We start from the raw sequence: 21320 nt of genomic DNA, 5'->3' as shown, positions 1-21320 counted from the left end.
AATATGAAAGTCACTATAACTGTGATAATTTCCGAAAATATTAATATTATCAAAAACGATCTTAGTAAACCCTTATTCATTTTTAAATACCTATCCAAAAATATATCACACGTTGGGGTTGGAATGAAAAAAAAAATCAGCCCCCACTTTACACTAAGAAAAATTTTTTTTCCATTTTTCATTTTTGCACTTTGTTGACGTGATTGATATACATATTGTTACTAAATTTCAGCTTTCTAGTGCTTACGGTTACTGAGATTATCCGCGGACGGACGGACGGACGGACGGACGGATGGACAGACAGACATGGCGAAACTATAAGAGTTCCTAGTTGACTACGGAACCCTAAAAAACAGAAATCACTATTAAACTATTCTCTAATATCAAGTTCCTAACTAAAATTTTCCTAATAAAAAAAAAACAAATTGATCCCGCTACAAACTTTCACCCCCTTTTTCCCTCTACTAGGGGTGTAAATTTTCATAATCGATTCTTATCTCTTCGAAATTTTGTTAATGCAATCTATACAAATTTCGACTTTCTAGCTTTCGTAGTTTCGGCTCAGCGGTGTTGGTTGTTGAATCAATCAATTAGGAAACCTGAATTTATATATGTACATGTAGACTAATACTATACTTTTACTACATTCATATACCTTATTTACTACATACCATGAATATGAAATTAAATAAAGAGTCCCCATATAAAATTGAAAATTATGTTATTAGCAATTTAATTCAAAACTATCAAGATTATTCGTGTCTGCGTTGAAACGCGCGTTGAGTTGCCGGTGCTCGCGTACCGAGCGCCAACGCCATCTATCGATGGCCGTTTCGTGAAATTGATGAGCGCTCTAAGGAGTAAGGAGTCTTAAAAAATCACGTCAATTCGTCGCTCCGTTTTGTCGTGAAAGTCGGACTAGCAAACAGACACACACACTTTGCCATTTATAATATTAGTATGGATTGCACGCTTTTTAACCGACTTCAACCAAAGGAGGAGGTTCTCAATTCGACTGAATGTTTTTTTTTTTGTATGTTACCTGATATCTCCGAGAAACGTGAACCGATTTTCAATTTTTTTTTAATCGAACGTGTATAATTTAACCCCCAACGCAACGACGGTACTTTGCGACGGTTTGAAAGCTGAATTAGTCGGGAGTGTTCTTAGCCATGTTTCACCCCCCCCCCCCCCTCCCCATTAGCCTGCCAAAAATAGCCTGTCATTCTCCATTTTTTCAACTATCTCCACTTAAAAAATCACGTCAATTCGTCGCTCCGTTTTGTCGTGAAAGTCGGACTAATAAACACACACACACACACACGCACTTTCCCATTTATAATATTAGTATAGATTATAAGCAGGGCCCGTAACTTTCATGCCGACAACATAAATTTGACGTCACGCTGCATATAGGTTGATTCAAGAGTTTTATTTAATAATTAATCATTATTCATCAATCATTTTGATCATGACTTCGAAACTAGGCTATTCATACGTGAAATCATTAATACCTACTTAATACGACAAAAGTAAATTAAATTATTTGTTTATTTTTTACACATACACATTAATATACAGTTTTGTTACCACATTTCAATAATTTATAAAACAAAACAAATTGTTTCCTTTTCGTTTCACGTATCAAGTAGGTATTAATTATTCCACGTATGAATAACTTTACTATTGAAGTCATTGCACATGATTAATTTGATTAATGAATAATGATTAATTATTACAATAAAACTATTTGAATCATTCTATATGCAGCGTGACGTCAAATTGATGTCATCGGCATGAAAGTTACGGGCCCAGGGTGGCTAGCCGAATGGCACAATCGCTCACGAAACGCTCACGAAACGAAGCGCTAGTAGATATCTATCTCTATCGCGCTTACCTATTGGCGCGACAGAGCCAGCGGCGTATCGCTTTCGTTTGGCGTCGGAGAAATGCCATTCGGCTACGGGGCCTGGTTATAAGTTTACCGATCTAGAAGTCCGTCGTAAGGGTCGTTGTTCTCGAGAGGCGAGGAGCCGCGGACCCTTTCCAGCAGGCCCTCCACATGCTCTTCTAGAAATCGTCTGTAAAAAAAAAAGGTGCGTTAATGTTCTAACGCCTGTACAACGGGTTGTGTTCTGAAGAACTGTTTGACATGATGCCAACGGCCACTTTTCATCATCGGCGCTCGCCATCGACAGGGCGCTCATCCACACACCTTACAACCTAAATGGTCGCGCACCGTACGGTTTCAGAGGAATTTCCTCCCACGAACGCTCCGGCTGTGGAATGAGCTCCCTGTCGAGGTATTCCCGATGAACTACAGTATGGGGTTCTTCAAAAAAGGAGTGTACAAGTTTCTAATGGGGTGGCAACGCGCATGTGACACTGTTTGAGTTGCAGGCGTCCATAGGTTACGGTGACCGCTTTACATCAGGCGGGTCGTATGCTTGTTTGCCACCGACGTAGTATTTAAAAAAAAAATCTTCACCCATGCTGTACTATTATATATTTCTCTGCCCATATGGCACCAGTCTATGGGGAAATATTCTATGTCAAATCAAAAACAATACATACCTAGTTTCGTCATAAAGTCGATCAGCCAGCGGTTCAGGGTGGGCCACGCAAAGAGCGTATACATCGCTAAAGCGGAGGTTCCAGACGCCGCGTTCCACCGCGCGGAGTCCCACCACACCGGCCACCTGCAGACAATTTGAAAAAAAATAATAATAATAAATATAACTAAAAATAAAATAAAAATATAACTAAGCGCACTAGTGGTAACCGGCGTCATCATCATAACAGGTCATGGGACATTTAACAAACATCTTTTTTAATACAGTTGCTCAAAAAGTGCCCGTTTTTTGGCTGTTTAGCGTGCGAGAAGTTGGTTTTTACGCACTAGTGCGTAAAAAGTATACGTTCCATTTTACGACTACTTACCGAGTTGTTTTAATATTATTATAGTTTACTAAGACGGAATAAAACTATAAACATACTATTAAGGCATTAATATTTAAAAAATTGATATTTCCTATGTAATTGTTTACTTTTAGTCATCCATTCCATACTAATTCCATACTATTCCATACTAATATTATAAATGCGAAAGTAACTCTGTCTGTCTGTCTGTCTGTCTGTCTGTCTGTCTGTCTGTTACGCTTTCCCGCTTAAACCACGCAACCGATTTTGATGAAATTTGGAAAGAGGTTGAAAGTTTGTATGGGATTTCTTAATTTTAAATGATAAAACATTGAAACTTTATATTTTAGCACTTGATAAGAAATCATTAAACATATATTTAAAGTCACATACAGGTCGAACGCGATTAATTAACATTATTTTTACCTTTAAAATAAACATGGTGGGAAATAAACATTAACTAAAAGCGGGTAGATTATATTTATTTGTCTACCCCGAACATTTATATAAATTAATATCGGGTAGTTTTGTGTTGTTTACATCTCCGGTGACATTTTGCTGGGACGTCAGTCTTCCGCGACGACGGCCAGTGCAACCTGGCCGAAACGTTGGGAAAAAAGGTAAAAATAATGTTAATTAATCGCGTTCGACCTGTATGTGACTTTAAATATGTGTACAAAGCGCGAGAACTTAAAGTGTTATATCATTAAACATCTTGATAAGGGATAGGGATAGGGATAGGGATAGCGATAGGGATAGCGAAAGGGATAGGGATAGCGATAGCGATAGGGATAGCGATAGGGATAACGATAGGGATAGCGATAGGGATAGCGATAGCGATAGCGTTAGCGATAGCGTTAGCGATAGCGATAGCGATAGCGATAGCGACAGCGATAGCGATAGCGATAGCGATAGGGATACGGATACGGATAATATGGGTATCGTTAGAGGGATACGGATAATCGGTCGGCGGTCTCTTACAATCAATGTGCTCTAAGACGATCGTTGTTTGCTTGCTTGAAGATTACGTTTGCGATAAGTATAAGCAAAATGTAAAAAATTGTAAGGGATAATAGAAAAAAGTACTTTTTACCCACCGATCATAGTGTCGAAATACGGGCTATGTGGGATGTTTATAAAGGTTTCCCCAGCGTATATAGAATTACCTATGCTGTGGTCGATGTGTAATATTTCTACAATCATTGCAAGCAAAAGTATTATGTGCAATCGAAATAATCGCAGATAAATATACCTACAGAGAAACCTAAGGATCCAAATGAAAATCTTAATGAATACTTTTATTACGCGGGCGAAGCCGCGGGTAACAGCTAGTATTATACATAATTTATAAAATGGTTTATATTTTGAAAAAATAGGTCACAATGAGTCGTGTAAACAGAATGGAACGAAACGCGTCTTCTGTCAAAAGAGTTGTCTCTTAATGCAAGCACGTTCAAAAACCTTAATATGTTACGCGATTTGTCATAATTATTTAATGTTATTTGCAATATATCGAGGCATAAATGGGTCGATTGAATTAAAATATTAGTATACATTAAACAATCGTCCCAAATCGTAAATGTTTATATTTTTATGGTACCCAATGAAATAAATTGTGTTGGATGAATAGCAAAATCGAAAATATGCCCGCAAGTTTAAAAGATTCAAAAATACGCCTTTGAATTGTCAAATATACTGCGTCAATGTTAATGCGAAAATTGAGAGTTCGGATTGTTTTATTTCGTTGTAGTAGTGTTTTTCGCAACTGTATTAAAAAACGTCGTTCGTCACACGTGCGAGAATGTCATTCTTCACTCGTCCCGAGATTTGTGAATGTGTCGGGACTCGTGAAGTAATGACATACTTCTCGCACTTATAACGAAATGTACTATTTCTACTCCAGCACTTAAATCTGGAATCTCATTTTTGAGGGTACCCAGGGTATGGTTTTTTGGGGGTAACCTAACAAAACATTTTTTCCACTTTTTATTTTACCACTTTGTCGGCGTAATTGATATACATATTGGTACCAAATTTCAGCTTTCTAGTGCTAACGGTTACTGAGATTATCCGCGGACGGACGGACGGACGGACGGACAGACGTACATGGCGAAACTATAAGGGTTCCTAGTTGACTACGGAACCCTAAAAAATAATAATATTTTGGTTCATAGTTTAAATCAAGATGAAAAGATATACTGAAATGCGTTTTATATATTAGATATTGCAACGCAAAGGTAAAAACCATAATTCTATCATATAATTTTACTTTCAACATTTAAATATTCTTGAACGCAACCACATTTTTCGTAATTGAGAATCGCCTTATTTTTATTATCTTGTCTATGGCTTGTTTGGCGCGTGTTTTGTTGGAAAATTTTAAACTATTTCGGTATTTTGTAGTTTATTATCGGTCAACGTTATTGTGCAAAATCTTAAGTTATAATTTTTTATGAGTGATTCTGATGAACAATGTGCTCTCGAAGAAATCAAGTCTATATGGCGTCCAGACAATTTGTTACCCTCCAGGACCACCAAGTTGAATTCCTAAAATGTTGGATTTGCAAAAAGTTGAATTTGCAGGATGTTGAATGTTAAAATGTTGAATTTCCATTCTGTTGAGTTCTTTTTATGTCCAAATTGCATAAAGTTGAATTTGCAGCTTGTTGAATCCTAAAATGTTGAATTTGCAGAAAGTTGATTTTGCGGTATGGTGAACCCTAAAATGTTGAATTTCCATAAGATTGAATTTGCGGTAGGTACCTACAGGGTGTACCAAAGGTCCCGAGTGATATTTTAACAGCTGATAGGGTTACTAATGACCCTAAGTGCGATACAAGTGAAAAAATTTCGTAGTTCGAAAAAAATGAGTTTCGATTTTTTCCGCTTAAATAGCAATCAGGGTATTGACCTTGTCGGCTGTTGAAGTAGGGTGCATTGGGTTAATTTCGAACGTCGTCTAATTTCGAAAGTCACATAAAAATCACCATTATTTCCATCATATCAAGATTCCCCTTTCGAAATTACCCGAGCATTTCTGTATGTCGAAATTATCTCAATGCACCCTATTGACTTTTGTTACATGCTATACATATAGTTTCAGTGCATATTTAAACTTTTTTATTTATTTATTTAAATTTTATTGCACAATACAGAAGTATAAATGGCGAACTTAATGCTTTGAGACATTCTCTACCAGTCAACCAATGGGCTATACCAGAAAGATTAAGTAGGTCTTTAGTGTTAAACGGTATTTGGTTTATTTGGTAATTTTTATGTGATTTCTTCAAAGAATCGCGGACTCTTTTAATCCTGATGGCCTGATAGGAGAAAGGAACTGTCCCAAGATTTGTTTTCCATTCCGTTTACCATTTTTTCATAGCTATATCGGTAATGGGATGGACGATCCCAAAAATGTGTGGAAATCTTGGGACAATTTATTTCTCCTATTAGGACCAAAAAAAAGTACCCATGTTAAAAAAAGATTCCAGGAATATAAACTTGACTTCCTAAAATGTTGAAATCCCGAAATGTTGAAAGTATACATTTTGAGAATTCAACTTTTTAATATTTCAACGTTATAAGAATTCAACATTTTGCGAAACTGAAAAAAATCAACATTCTGGGAAAGTCAACATTTCGGGATTTCAACATTTTAGGAATTCAACTTGGTGGTCCTGGAGGTTTGTTACCTTAAAAGCCGAAGAAAACGTACATGGAAATTATCCCATTTTATTGTTCTGGGATAGGGATGTATTTGGCTATCGTAGAAAAAGTATAGTATACAATTGTGAAGGTTAAAAGTCTCGTACCTTAGTTAGGTCACTCGGCAGGCCTCGTGGCCTAAACGAGGTACTCACTACTCAACTTTTATTGCCTTTATAAAGTTACCATTTCATAACAGGTGCTTATCGAAATAATGAAAAAAATGCATTTAGTCGCACTTCGTTATAATCCAATGTATTTAAATTAAAAATAAGAGATATCCATACAAGAAGCTACCTAATGCAGTTGCCGTAAGCTTCTTTTATTTCCGTTCTTGTTAGTTTCGAAAGTTAACAGGTCACTGTTTTAAAACAATGCAAATGGGTGAATGACATTAACCGAATTAAATTATCATATGATTTGTGCAGATTCTCATTTAACGCCTTTCTGGATGTTGCTTCTTTTTTTATACTATGTGGCAAACAAGCATACAGTCCACCTGATGTAGGTTTGTACCGTTTCGTTCGTTGATCGGAGCGCTCCGATCTCGTTCAATCGCTCCCACGAACTAGTTCGCTCTTTTAGGTCTTTTGCTCATTTAGTTCAGCCAGACCAGCGACCACTGCGGTCGGAAAGATCAGAACGAATGGGACCGAACAGTGTCGAAATGATACGAATAGTCCACAGATAATAATAATTCCGAGCCGAATGGTTGTAAGTAACCGAAGCTTAATATGAAAAACTTGACGTTTTTGTGTGGCTCTATTAAATAGCTTACCTCTCGGTCGGGGCAGGCACACATTCGTTCTCGATCCAAACCGCTTGCGCTCGCCGATCTTATACAGAACTAAATGAGCAAAGACCGTTTCACAGAGCACGGAAAGATTCAGTTCATTTCGGTCATTGATGGGATTTTATTCCTAAGTTTCCTAACAGTTCATAGTTCGTGAATGACACAAGCCTATTAACCTTATGGAAAGCGGTCCCCGTCACCTATGGACGCCTGCAACTCAAGAAGTGTCACGTACGCATTGCCAACCCATTACAAACTTGTACACTCCTTTTTGCTGTGTACTTAACAAGTTCTAACGGCTCAGCCACGACATTGGTCTGAGCGCGAGAGCGGTGAGCGCCTGAGCGGCGGCCATACATTGGAGCGAGACACAGCGATGGGACTTTTCATTCGCACGTATGGCTGCCGCTCACCGCTGTCGCGCTTAGACCATTGTCGTGGCTAGGCCGTAAGGACTCTAAGGAGGTTCGGGTTGCCGACGGCTCAAAGGACCAATTGACCCATATCCCACAGTTGACTTCTACAACACCCACGGAAAGAAAGTCGGTTGTGAAATTCTTAACCCATCACCACATAGGCATGGGCATAAGCCGCGGTCCTGGGTTCGAATCCCGGTAAGGGCATTTATTAGTGTGATGAGCACAGATATTTGTTCCTGAGTCATGGATGTTTTCTATGTATATGAGTATGTATTTATCTATTTAAGTATGTATATCGTCGCTTAGCACTCATAGTACAAGCTTTGCTTAGTTTGGGGCTAAGTTGATCTGTGTAAGATGTCCCCAATATTTATTTATTTATCATTGCGTTGTAGGCAATCAGCTGGCGATCCGAATCCCTAAAATGTGTCACGAAACTGTTTCATGAGCTCTGCCTACCCCATTTGGCTGGCATGACTTTGTATATACCTAATATTAATAAGTTACAAATTACAAATCATTTATTAAGCAAATAGGCCACAGGGGCACTTTTACACGTCAATATACAAGTTGAACTGAAATTACAATTGATAATACTAATTCTAAGTTCTAACTAAAGTATTACGCTACTACAATGATTAGAGATGTATAAGGTCTCTAAACGTCGATATTCAACTAAAAACTACACATAATAATATAGAAAAGTACAAATACAAAAAAAAGGTCTAAAATTACTTTAGAGATGCAAATGACTCTAAATATCACAACTAAAGATAACATGTATACTTAACCTAATTATCCTTAGAGATGTATAGGGTCTCCAAGAGTCAAAATCGTATTGGTAATCAAAATATTAACTAAAAGAAAAGACCGGCTCCCGGCTCGGCCACCTGTGGGCCTTGTCGTTTTTTCTTTCGTTCGAATTTATAATTTATATATATTATAGTAGTGACTACTTGAAAAAAAAAAGAACAAATCAAAAAATATTAAATAAAAAACAATTTGATTTGTTCCCTAGTTGTATAGATGGCAGCACCATCTCTCTCGCTATATCGTAATCCTGCAAAGGATTCGTATAGGAGGTGCAAGCACTGATTGCTCGCCCTTAAGAGTTGGTCAAAAGGCGCCTAGCCTTAGCAGAGATAACATAAACTAGAGAAATTTCGTCGGGTACCGCGGCAGGCGGGTGATCTAGTGGTGAAGACGTTAGCGGCGTAAGCTGAAGTCCCGGGTTCGTTTCCCGGCTCGGCCACCAGTGAGCCTTGTCGTTTTTTCTTTTGTGTATGATATCTATTTAAATTTATAATTTATAAAAGAAAAGAAACAAACGACGAAAGTATGTTTCTCACCGTTTCCCGCAGGTTGGCCCACGTCTCCTGGAAGTCAATGTTCCTCGGCTTGAGAGACATCATCGGAGTTGATGCTTCCAGCCTCCTTCTCACTCTTTCTCCTAGCTCTGTCTCACTCTTTCACTTACAAAGGTCACGACAGGTTTAGGTGTATCTGTAAAGAGAATAAATCCATACTTAATATTATAAATGGGAAAGTGTGTGTGTCTGTTTGTTTGTCCGTCTTTCACAGCAAAATGGAGCAACGAATTGACGTGATTTTTGAGTTTTTAAAGAACATATGCACTTCATCCATACTAATATTATAATGGGAAAGTGTGTGTGTCTGTTTGTCTGTCTTTCACGGCGAAAGGGAGCGACGAATCGACGTGATTTTTTAGGTGGAGACAGTTGCAGGGATAGAGTGTCATAGGCTACCTTTTGTCTCTTTCTAATGAGAGCGAAGTCTCGGGGAAAAGCTAGTAATATATATATATCTTGTTACACATGTATTACCTACCTACTATTCATAATTTATTTAATGTTTGATTTTAGAAAGCAAGCCAGAAATCAGAACTGGTTTACACATCCTTAAAAACTTTGCAAGTAGCCATATGCGTTATGACCGTTATTTATATTTTTATGTAAAACAATAACTAAACAGATAGATACCTACCTATAAAACACCTAACATTCACAAAAACACGGCTGTTTGCTGTTTATCTAATATTCTTGGTCTTATCTGTTGATATATTAAAAAAAAAACAATTAAAAAGTTCGAAATTCACACTTTTGTTCCACTACAGCTGAGCGCGTTATGATAATAAAAACACGTAGTTTTCATCCAGCCGGGAATCACGGGAGCTCTGAACCTGCGTTTGTACGAATAAGCCGAACAAAGACCCGACTTGGCACCGTGTCAAGCTACCGACCTTAAAATTACTCAGCAAAATTGGCAACAAGAAAAATACTAACAAACTGTATAACCAACAAAATATACTTATCTATAGCGTTATAACAACAGTAAACATACCTGTAATATCCTTTTCGGCTAGTACAGTACGCCGACAAAGGGGGGTTACGTAAATATTAACGGTTTCTGTTTATTTTAGGTCGAAATAAACACAATTTCATCGCACGCAATAGATTGGGAATCGGACTACGATAAATTTGACATTTGGAAGGTGTCATGGCGTAGTTGACAGGTTCAGGTGCGTTTTGGTTTTGCACTGTCATATTCCTAAATAAGATATAAATTTATTTTCTCAAATTGATTATTTATAACATTAAAAAAATAAGCTCTAATTTATAATATTATGAATATTTTTGTAGCGAATATTAAAAAAGTTGACACATTTCGCATGGTTCACATGTTCTTTCCTAGATGGCGTTAAATATTTAGTTTTCCTACTCGCCAACAGATGGCGCTAACATTCTGCGTCTTTGGGGAAACCCGTGCTGAGTACATAGATTTAGAATTATTAAACTAGATTGTGGAATCACATTTTTTGCCATACTAAATTGAACCTTATCTCTGAGACAGAAAGGTGATCGTATCAGACTAGCGAAAACGGTCCACATGAGAGGGCATTGTTTGGGCTGGTGTCCCTCTCGCACGTGTGGCCAGTGTTAAAGAGGTTTCCATAGTAGTAGTATTTTTATCTGTATATTACCTGACTTTATAACTTCTTATATTATTTTAGTGTTATATTCAAACTAGGGTTTCGATATATTTCAAAGAATTGGAAAATAATTATAATGTAATTATTTTGATGCCAATAAATCAAAGATTTGTATAATTAAAAAATATATGTTCAAATGGGTATTAGTAGATTTGGTAGTAACTTTGAAAATTGACTGGTATCCCCAATGTATGACAGTGATGACGTCACTGAATAATGTTGACATTGTCAGTAAGTGCGAGAGGGACACCAGCCCAAACAATGACCTCTCATGTGGACACACTTTTTGACCTAACTACTCATTCTGGTTTAACTGTAATTCTGTGGCTGAGTAATAAAATTGTTCTTTGCGTATATTACCGATACATAATTACCTAATTGCCGTGTGATTTATTAATTACAAGGTTTAATAGCAATAACTGTAGATTAAAAGGTATATGGAATTTTTCCTAATATTTTTCCAATAATACTGTTAAGTAAGTAAGTATAATACTTATATCAAGCTTATATGATCTTAGAATATTAAAAAAAAAAGTAATAAAATATAGATATTGAATATTGTATTGTCTCTGATTAAAGCCCCGTAGATTCCAGGACTTACCTGACTCTTGCCATAAAGTAAAAATATAAGCGGAAGCGAGGCGTCCATAGGTTACGGTGATCGCTCTCCATCAGGCGGACCATATGCCTGTTTGCCACAGACGTAGGAAAAAAGTGTCATGAAAAGCCGGACCACGGATAGCAGGTTTTGCAGGTTTATAGTAAATATTGCTAACGAGAGTAAGTTGAATCGCGACAGCTTGCCGGAGAATATTGTATTGGGAGCGTCGAGCGTCCATTTTTTTTTTTTTTTAACAATTCTTCACTTTATTTAGTCAAATTAATGTTTTACAATCATTACAGAAAATAGGTAGGTACAAATAGATATAGCCTAAAAATAAAACTTAAATAAATCTAAAAACCTAAATACATAACCCTAAAACTAAAAATGATAGAATAAATTATATTTAACAAACACATTTTACCGCATCATCAGTCAAACAACCCACCACGAGTCATTCCAGGTGCAAAGGTTCCCAAGACGCTAGCTGCATTTCCACGCTGGACCGCGATCGATAACCTCTGCACCAGGAACGACCCGGAGCGGGGATCGAGCCCCCTCTCCCTCAGCCGACTCCCAAGCTCCAAAAAGAAGGCCCAACCCATCGAGCACCAACACCCAGTGGTCTCCACCGCGAGTGGAACAAACAAGTAACCCCCGAAGCACGAATATTTTTCGCGTTTTTTAATAGCAGCCGTCGCAGCAGCTGCCCCCGCTAAATTCACCGTGCGAGTGACATGGGAAGCAGCAAAAGTGCTGACGCATGTGGCGTCCCATAGCAGGCACTTTCCTCTCTCCCACGGCACCAAGGTCAATCCATCCGGCCTCTTGCCATCCGACCGACTAAGCCCCGGAGGCTCGAGCACACAAGGCACATTTGCTGAGACGAGCGCCCTTCGAATTATGTCGTTTAGGGCATGATGGCGAGGAAACCTTCCAGCACATCGACAACAACTCAAAGCGTGGTGACCATTGTTCTCCACCATGGTGCCGCAAATGCATAAATTGGGCACACAAACATCGCAGCCCAAGCGAAGAGCAACAGCCACCCGCAACGAATCATTGTCGAGAAGCGTGCCAAAATGAGGGGAAGGAAGCGCCTGCAACCACGCCCCAGACTCCGGTCTCGACCCCGCAAGAAGCCTTGCCCTATCCACACCCACAGACCGACCCAACAGGCCCTCAAAAATCCGCTTCACCCCAACATCGTCCCATAATCGTTGGGATTCCGGCACCGGCATACCCGGATTAAGAGTGGTCCAAGCCTCCAAAGCAACGGCAGAGTACGGTATGGTTACGCTGCTAATATCCTTTCCCAAAATTTGGGAAACCAGACCTCCGACCGCACCCGCCGATGCCAGGAACGCCGGAAGACACACGTCCCGCGCGCCGGATACCCAGCCCACCACTCCGGATTGGCAAGGACGCCAAGTCCCATTGGTCAGGATTAAGGGAGACGTTAAGCAAGGACTCTACAGCCTCCCTCAAGACGACGTCAAACGAGTCCAGTTCTTCAGGGCGAAGCCAAGCCGGAACGGTCCGCAAAAAGTACGTCAGCTTGGGAACCGCGAAGCAAATCCGAAGCAGGACAAGGGCCACGTGCGCCGACAACTTCTTCAATCTACCTCTAGCGGATAAAAGAAGCTGCCTTCGCACCTCAAACGCATCGGGAGGCCATTTCCTCAAAAATAGGGGACCCCAAAAGAGTAAAAGTCCCAGCCGACACCTCCTTGAGACCCGGAAGCAGGTCACTAAAAACTGGGAAGGAAGCACGGGAAACGGACCCACACGGGAAGAACTCGCACTTGTCCGCGTTTACCTCCAGACCCAATTGTTGAAAGCGTGGAAGGAGTGCAATCAGATCCTGCTTCACGACCTCAGGTTCACCTCCCAGAGTACCGTCATCCAGATACCATATGTTCAAGGGAGAATGAAGCTCCGAAATCACTTTCTGTATTCCCAAACTGAACACAAGCGGACCGAGCGGATCCCCCTGCTGAGCACCGACCTGTGAAAGGATAGGGGAACCATTGTAACATAGGAAAGAAGGCGACGAGTAGACTTGGAAGAGGAAAGGGTAAAGAGAAGGCACCCTATCCCTAACTTCCGATAGCATAACATCCCGCTCAATTGAATTAAAAGCATTTTTTATGTCTAGCTTGATAATTACGCTATCAACGTTGTCGGGGTCTGCTGAGAAAGCCCTGGTTGCGTGAATGGCTGCACACAACTCTTTGAAACTGTTTATTTTAAGTTACTTACAATTTAACTCCCTCGAAGATCATGTTTTGGATCAGGCATATTACAATGCGCATATTAACGTCAAATAAAGCTACGCCGGCTCTAACCCTACGCCTCAGCCTCGAGAAGATTTCAGTCCCCCCTCAGTTGGGAGGGGGGTATCCACTATATGGGACTGGCAAAAAATTCGGCGGGCCACTTCTTTTCAAAACATTACATCTTATAATTAACATGCATTAAATAACAAGATACAATTTAACATGCAAAAGTATTCATCAAAAAATAATAGACTTAGGTACTCTATGGAAATTAATTTCAATAAATTATACGTCATTCTTATTCAGAGAAAACATATGAAATGAAAATGAAAATGAAATATTTATTTTTCAAGTAGGCATATTACAATGTGCACATGAACGTCAAATAAAGCTACGCCGGCTCTAACCCTACGCCTCAGCTTCGAGAAGATTTCAGTCCCCCCAAAGAGATCAAATTACTTCGACAAAAACATATCAATTTCTTTTTAAAGTGTGTTCATTGTTGTCAATATTTTAGTCTAATATTCTTAGTTTGTAAGGAAGACATTGCATGTACGCAATTAATATTCACATACATAGCTTTGACATGTAGTGAACATGGAAATTTTCACATGCCCTGTGGCAGAGCATATTAAGGATCTCCAATGTAAGTTTACTTTATAACATCTACTGTAACGCACCATATGTTCTTGTGAATAAACTTTCATTCATTCATTCATTCATGGTGTGTTCTATTGCTTCTACAATGGGTTGTGTTCTGAGGAACTGTTTAACATGATGCCAACGGCCACTTTTCATCATCGCACCGCTCGCCATCGACAGGGCGCTCATCCACACACCTTGCAACCTAAATTGTCGCGTACCGTGCGGTTTCAGAGGAATTTCCTCCCGCGGACGCTCTGGCAGTGGAATGAGCTCCCTGTCGAGGTATTCCTGATGAACTACAGTATGGGGTTCTTCAAAAAAACCGGCCAAGAGCGTGTCGGGCCACGCTCAGTGTAGGGTTCCGTAGTTTTCCGTATTTTTCTCAAAAACTTCTAAACCTATCAAGTTGAAAACAATTTTCCTAGAAAGTCTTTATAAAGTTCTACTTTTGTGATTTTTTTTCATATTTTTTAAACATATGGTTCAAGAGTTAGAGGGGGGCGACGCACTTTTTTTTTTCACTTTTTATTAATATTATCAAAAAACGATCTTAGTAAACCCTTATTCATTTTTAAATACCTATCCAACAATATATCACCCGTTAGGATTGCAATGAAAAAAAAAAAAAAAACACTCCCCACTTTACGTGTGTGTGGGGGGTGGGGGTGGGGGGGGGGTAGGTACCCTAATAAAACATTTTTTTCCATTTTTTATTTTTGCACTTTGTCGGCGTGATTGATATACATATTGGTACCAAATTTCAGCTTTCTAGTGCTAACGGTTACTGAGATTATCCGCGGACGGACGGACGGACAGACAGACATGGCGAAACTATAAGGGTTCCTAGTTGACTACGGAACCCTAAAAAGGAGTGTACAAGTTTCTAATGGGTCGGCAACGCGCATGTGACACCTCGCAGTTCAGAATGTGGAAACATCGATTTAAACTTAGATCGATGTGTGGAAAGGATTTGGACCTTCGTGGTCTTGGTACGAAGTCCCGTTTGCGCGTTTACCCTGCAACAAATATCTATCCATGGTTCCCGAAAACCGAAAATATATAAATCAAAAATCCTCTTTTACCATATTTAACTATTTAAACATTTTAAACCTACTAAACTGACACCCATGACTAATACTCATTAGCTAAAGCACCGTACTTACAGCATACGCAGTGTTACCATTACACAAACTTAATAACGCCAACGGCGAAACAGCAAACTAATCTATCCCCATACAAATTTAGAACATTCCTTACACACTAGCACCGCATTCGACGGCAAATGTAACTTTGTTTTGCAATAGCACCCATTGCATACAAGATACCTTATTTATATCGCTCGCTATGAGTTTGCCATCATTTTGATATAGAACGTTGTGCTATAGTGACCTATATTCTTTTTTTTTAAATTTTGAGTGCGTTTCGTTCGCGTGTGACTGGCAGGTTTGTGATTTTATTTATTTTTTAATTTAAAAAGTTTACCTTTGTGTTTTTAAATTTAAAAAATTGTGTGTTTGGTGCTGCTGGCAGGTTAGTCCTAGAATATATTTTTTTAAATATTTTGTACACCGGTATAGTACGATTTTCGTGTTTTTATTTTAAGTTTTTGGTACGTGAATCGTGAAAGGGTTGTTTTTAAATATTTAATTTTATTTAGACTGTATAAAATGTATAATAACTTAATTACTGTAAAAATAATTTTAATTTGAATTTTCTATCAATTTCCTCCTAGTAATTTTCCTTAATTTATTTTTAGCGTAGACATTTCGTCAGTTTTAAAAGTTATATTTTATTGTGTGTTTTTTTTTCAAATTGTTTGTTTTGCGTGAGTAGTTTTATTTTTATACAATTTATTAACATATACTTAATTAGGTTATTTAACTTATTTATTATGGTGGTCGCGTAAGTAAACATTTTAACTGAATAAACATAGTATGTTACCGTTGAGATGTAAAATAGTACGTGATGTGACAATTAATAGGTAAATACGTTTATTTATACTTGACTAAATAAATTACTTGGATTATTTACGGTATTTATGTAATCTGACGCATTTTTAAAGGTTTTGCAAAGTTGCAAACTACCCTCTAATCTAATATCTATACATTATTTCTATTTAGTTTTGTTTTTCAACGATTTATATACTTATTACATAATTTAAAAACTTTCTTCGATGTTACAAATGATTATTTACCTTTCATCAATACCTGAAGGTACTTCTTTTAATTATCATTTTTTAAATGTAATATTTTTAAGGTGTTGTACTCAGGTAATAGTAATATATAAATAAATAAATATTATAGGACATTCTTACACAGATTGACTGAGGCCCACGGTATACATTTAATAATACATACATTTCTGGGCACTCTACCGGCCGGCTCTGACTTAGGTTCGATTTTTTATTTATAGAGTTTTATTTTATAGGTAGATTTAGTTTAGTAATAGTTTAATTTATTAGTTTATAGTGTAGTTTAATTGCATTAGTTTAATTACTTTATCAATGTAAAAATACAATTTTCACTTGTTTTGGTTTAGTAAGGTACCGATTAAAACTATTAAATATATTGTTTATTAGTTGTCAGATTTCAAAAAAAATAAAAAAAGGTATTTTAGTGCGCTTGGAAAAAAGAGTATGTAGATAATAATATGTGTACAAACTATCACCAATATGACAACACAAATAGTACCCTACGACTTAAAGATCTTGATACTTCGGTCAGTCACGCGATAAATAGTTATTTGTTATACAAGGGGGCAAAGTTGTATTTTAACACACGAGAAGTAAAATACATTTGCACCCGAGTGTAACACAAAACTTTTCCCCTCACTATAGCGAGGAAACTACAACGCAAAAAATGCGTTTATCACTGCTTCCAGTAGTTCCACAGGTGGTAAATCATCTTTATTACTAGATTCACCTGCTTTTATCAATTTTAAAGCAGTTAATTTGACTTTATTCAAGGTCAAATTACTTTACCCACTAGTGGATAAAATGCGTTTTTACCCGCTGGTATTAAAGGACAAAACACGTGTTTCCGAGCTAGTGAGGGGAAAAATAAAAAATATAAACCTTTTGCTTCACCGTAATCATGTTAAAACTATAAGGTCATTTAAAAATCCTGCTTTAGATCCGTTTACTTAATATTCTTAAAGTTATTACGGTTTAAAAAATCCTCGAAGGAAAATTTTCTTAGTCATTTCATTATGATATCGAAAAAATTTGCGAGAACCGAATGTCGATTAATTAATTTGTTGTGATGTAGATTAATAGCTGTTATGAATAATTAGTTCATTACTTGAGAATTTATCAGTTATACCGAAATAAGTTTTGCAACACATTCATGTAAAATTAAAATAAATATCATCAATCACGAAAAATGTTCCGGTTGGTCAGCCATTTGTTCAAGGTTTTTAAGGGGAATATTGCCGAATATCATTGATTGTAGAAATATTGCCAAAATACATAATATATGATATAAATTTATCATAAATAAACACAATCATCCGAGAAAAAATAACGGTCGGTAATAATTAGCAATATTTCCGAAATAAAATGTAATGGCGACCCCTTACAATAGAATTTACCATATTTTTTTACGAACTTTATCGTATATAAGAATTTTTATGCTTCCATTTGCCGTTTTTGTGTTAAAGTAAACGTGGTTTCGCCATGTCTGTCCGTCCGTCCATCCGCGGATAATCTCAGTAACCGTTAGCACTAGAAAGCTGAAATTTGGTACCAATATGTATATCAATCACGCCGACAAAGTGCAAAAATAAAAAGTAGAAAAATGTTTTATTAGGGTAAAGTGAGGAGTGATTTTTTTTTCATTGCAATCTTAACGTGTGATATATTGTTGGATAGGTATTTAAAAATGAATAAGGGTTTACTAAAATCGTTTTTTGATAATATTCATATTTTCGGAAATAATCGCTCCTAAAGGAAAAAAAAGTGTGTGTCCCCCCCTATAACTTTTGAACCATATGTTTAAAAAATATGAAAAAAATCACAAAAGTATAACTTTATAAAGACTTTCTAGGAAAATTGTTTTGAACTTGATAGGTTCACTAGTTTTTGAGAAAAATACGGAAAACTCTTGGTCGGTTTTTATTTAATATGTTTTCCATTGATCTAATTATTTTCTTTGTAGTACATATTATAACGTGGTGCAGACACGAATCTATAAAAAATGAAGCCTCCATTGTGTGCGTATTTCTCACAGTCTGTGGGAATAAGGCATTCCTAAATAATTAATCTACCTAGTTCTTAAACTTGGTTCGGCGACATATGTAGGAGTTTTCATAAAATAATGAAACCATGTGGCGTGGTAATGCTGGTAACAGATTTGTCATTTTTTACACAATAAATAAATATTATAGGACATTTTTACACAGATCGACTGAGTCCCACAGTAAGCTTGGCTTGTGTTGGGTACTTAAACAACGATATACATATATAATGTACATAAACATATGTATATACTTAAAAACAACCATGACCATAAAAATCCAAACGTTATTATTTTTCTGAAAATATTTATATTAAACCTTATTTGGATTTGCAGCCTTAGCCTGTTTTCACATTATCCGATCCGATATCGGATGTCAGTAGAATTTCAATAGAAAAAATCCAAGATGGCGCCTGGAATGTATGGGATATCGGTTCGACATCCAATCGGATAATCTGAAAACGCACTTAGTTGAATATTTTTCGGTAATTTAGGTAAACAGTATATTTCATTTACAAATCCCCCGCAATTTAAAGATTTTGGTGTTGAATATACATTTATCAGGTAGGTATCAGGTCTATAATATACGTATTCAAACTTAATACACAAAATATAACCACAAAATTAAAATTTTGAAAAAACCCCCGACCGCGACATAGTAGACCGATTTTCATGAAACATGGCTAAGAACACTCCCGACTAACTCAGCTTTCAGACAAAAACACTAAATCTAAATTGGTTCGTTCGGGAGCTACGATGCCACAGACAGACACACACACACAGACAGACAGACAGACAGACACGTCAAACTTATAACACCCCGTCGTTGTTGCGTCGGACGAACTAATAGGCAGTATAGGCACCCACCAAATTTCTCTGCTAATCAACCTAAAGGCAACATACTTGGACTTAACAATGCGTTGCATTGCATAGTATGAATGCCCAAGCGAATGACCTTGAGGAGGCCATTGCATCAACGAGTCCGCTGAACTAAAAATAGACCACTGATGCTGGTTCCAACCGCAAGAAATAAAAATTGTAGCTAGAATTCATTTATGATAATTATGTTCCGTGTCTATTTCAAAGAAACTACACTTTTATTTTAGACTATTTAACCCCCGACGCAAAAACGAAGGGGTGTTATAAGTTTGACGTGTCTGTCTGTGTGTATGTCTGTCTGTTTGTCTGTCTGTCTGTCTGTGTGTGTGTCTGTCTGTGGCATCGTAGCTCTCGAACGGATGAACCGATTTTGATTTAGTTTTTTTTGTCTGAAAGCTGAGTTTAGTCGGGTCGGGAGTGTTCTTAGCCATGTTTCATGAAAATCGGTCTACTATGTCGCGGTCGGGGGTTTTTTTTAGACTATTTAACCCCCGACGCAAAAACGAAGGGGTGTTATAAGTTTGACGTGTCTGTCTGTGTGTATGTCTGTCTGTCTGTCTGTCTGTCTGTTTGTTTGTCTGTCTGTTTGTTTGTCTGTCTGTCTGTCTGTCTGTGTGTGTGTCTGTCTGTGGCATCGTAGCTCTCGAACGGATGAACCGATTTTGATTTAGTTTTTTTTGTCTGAAAGCTGAGTTAGTCGGGAGTGTTCTTAGCCATGTTTCATGACAATCGGTCCACTAGGTCGCGGTCGGGGGTTTTTTCAAAATTTTAATTTTGTGGTTAGGTTATTTGCCCCATGTGGTGACGAGTTAAGAATTTCACCACCCCCTTTCTTCCCGTGGGTGTCGTAGAAGTCGACTGTGGCATATGGGTTAAATTGTGGCGTAGGCGAGAGGCTGGCAAGGCAACCAGTCACTGCAATGTCACAATTTGGATTTCTTTTACCCCTTTTTGCCAAGAGTGGCACTGAAACTTAGTAGTTCATGTGCTCTGCCTACCCCTCTATGGGATACGGGCGTGATTATATGTATGTATGTATGGTGAATATTTAGTTTGAACGGAATTGAAAACCTGATGGGGCTTAAAAGGGAGCATCGTTATCCCGCAAAATGGACAGTGTTTTTCACATTTATACATCGAGAAAACGTAAAAAAATCATATACGTCGAATATTTTAGTTCGTTAGACATACAGTTTTATTTAGAGTTTGGGAATGGGAATTTTTGGAATTTCTCTATAGAAATTTGGAAATTTTATTTATTTTATTTTTATTTCAAATATGTTACACAGTATGACAGTAAAAACCAAAGCACTGAGTAATAATAAGAACACTCCCGACTAACTCAGCTTTCAGTCAAAAAAAACTAAATCTAAATCGGTTCACCCGTTCGGGAGCTACGATGCCACAGACAGACACACACACAGACAGACAAACAGACAGACAGACAGACAGACGGACAGACAGACACGTCAACCTTATAACACCCCTTCGTTTTTGCGTCGGGGGTTAAAAAATACATAACATAAAAAATAAACATATAAAAGTAAGAAATGAATTACTGAAAACCTAGTCTGTGCTAAACTTAAAGCTGGCTTAACATTTTTAATGACAATAAATAAATTCATACATTTGTGTCACCGTATAGTGTTTTGATATGTCATACATACGATTAACGCATGCGCTTGCTTTTAAAACGAGAAACGCAAATAAATGCTTACTAGGACCAGTCACACGTTTGCAAAATAAATAAAATAAAGATGCTCTGGAACGTTCTGCTGATGAAACTTTAAAAAGCATACCTTAACATCGAAGAAATAAAATCCTAGATATAGATGAAT

At 37.6% G+C, this 21320-nt stretch overlaps 2 protein-coding genes across 2 annotated transcripts in view; one reads left to right on the top strand and one right to left on the bottom strand.

Moving 5' to 3' along the window:
• Nucleotides 1–10333, bottom strand: part of LOC125240188 (cullin-2-like) — a 34658-nt gene extending 24325 nt beyond the window's left edge. Inside the window, exons 1-4 of the mRNA XM_048148012.1 lie at nucleotides 10198–10333; nucleotides 9186–9339; nucleotides 2575–2699; nucleotides 1986–2081 (exon numbers count right to left, since the gene is read on the bottom strand). Of these exons, the coding sequence (XP_048003969.1) occupies nucleotides 1986–2081; nucleotides 2575–2699; nucleotides 9186–9248 (284 nt within the window). The 5' untranslated portion in view covers nucleotides 9249–9339; nucleotides 10198–10333. The remainder of the gene's footprint in view (nucleotides 1–1985; nucleotides 2082–2574; nucleotides 2700–9185; nucleotides 9340–10197) is intronic.
• Nucleotides 10334–15743: 5410 nt separating this feature from the next.
• Nucleotides 15744–21320, top strand: part of LOC125240299 (putative fatty acyl-CoA reductase CG5065) — a 52202-nt gene continuing 46625 nt past the window's right edge. Inside the window, exon 1 of the mRNA XM_048148170.1 lies at nucleotides 15744–15814. The gene's annotated coding sequence lies outside the window, so the exon portion shown is untranslated. The remainder of the gene's footprint in view (nucleotides 15815–21320) is intronic.

This window comes from Leguminivora glycinivorella, chromosome 27, assembly GCF_023078275.1.
Source record: "Leguminivora glycinivorella isolate SPB_JAAS2020 chromosome 27, LegGlyc_1.1, whole genome shotgun sequence".
NCBI classification, from domain to species: Eukaryota; Metazoa; Arthropoda; class Insecta; order Lepidoptera; family Tortricidae; genus Leguminivora; species Leguminivora glycinivorella.
This window is presented reverse-complemented; position numbering and strand designations above follow the sequence as displayed.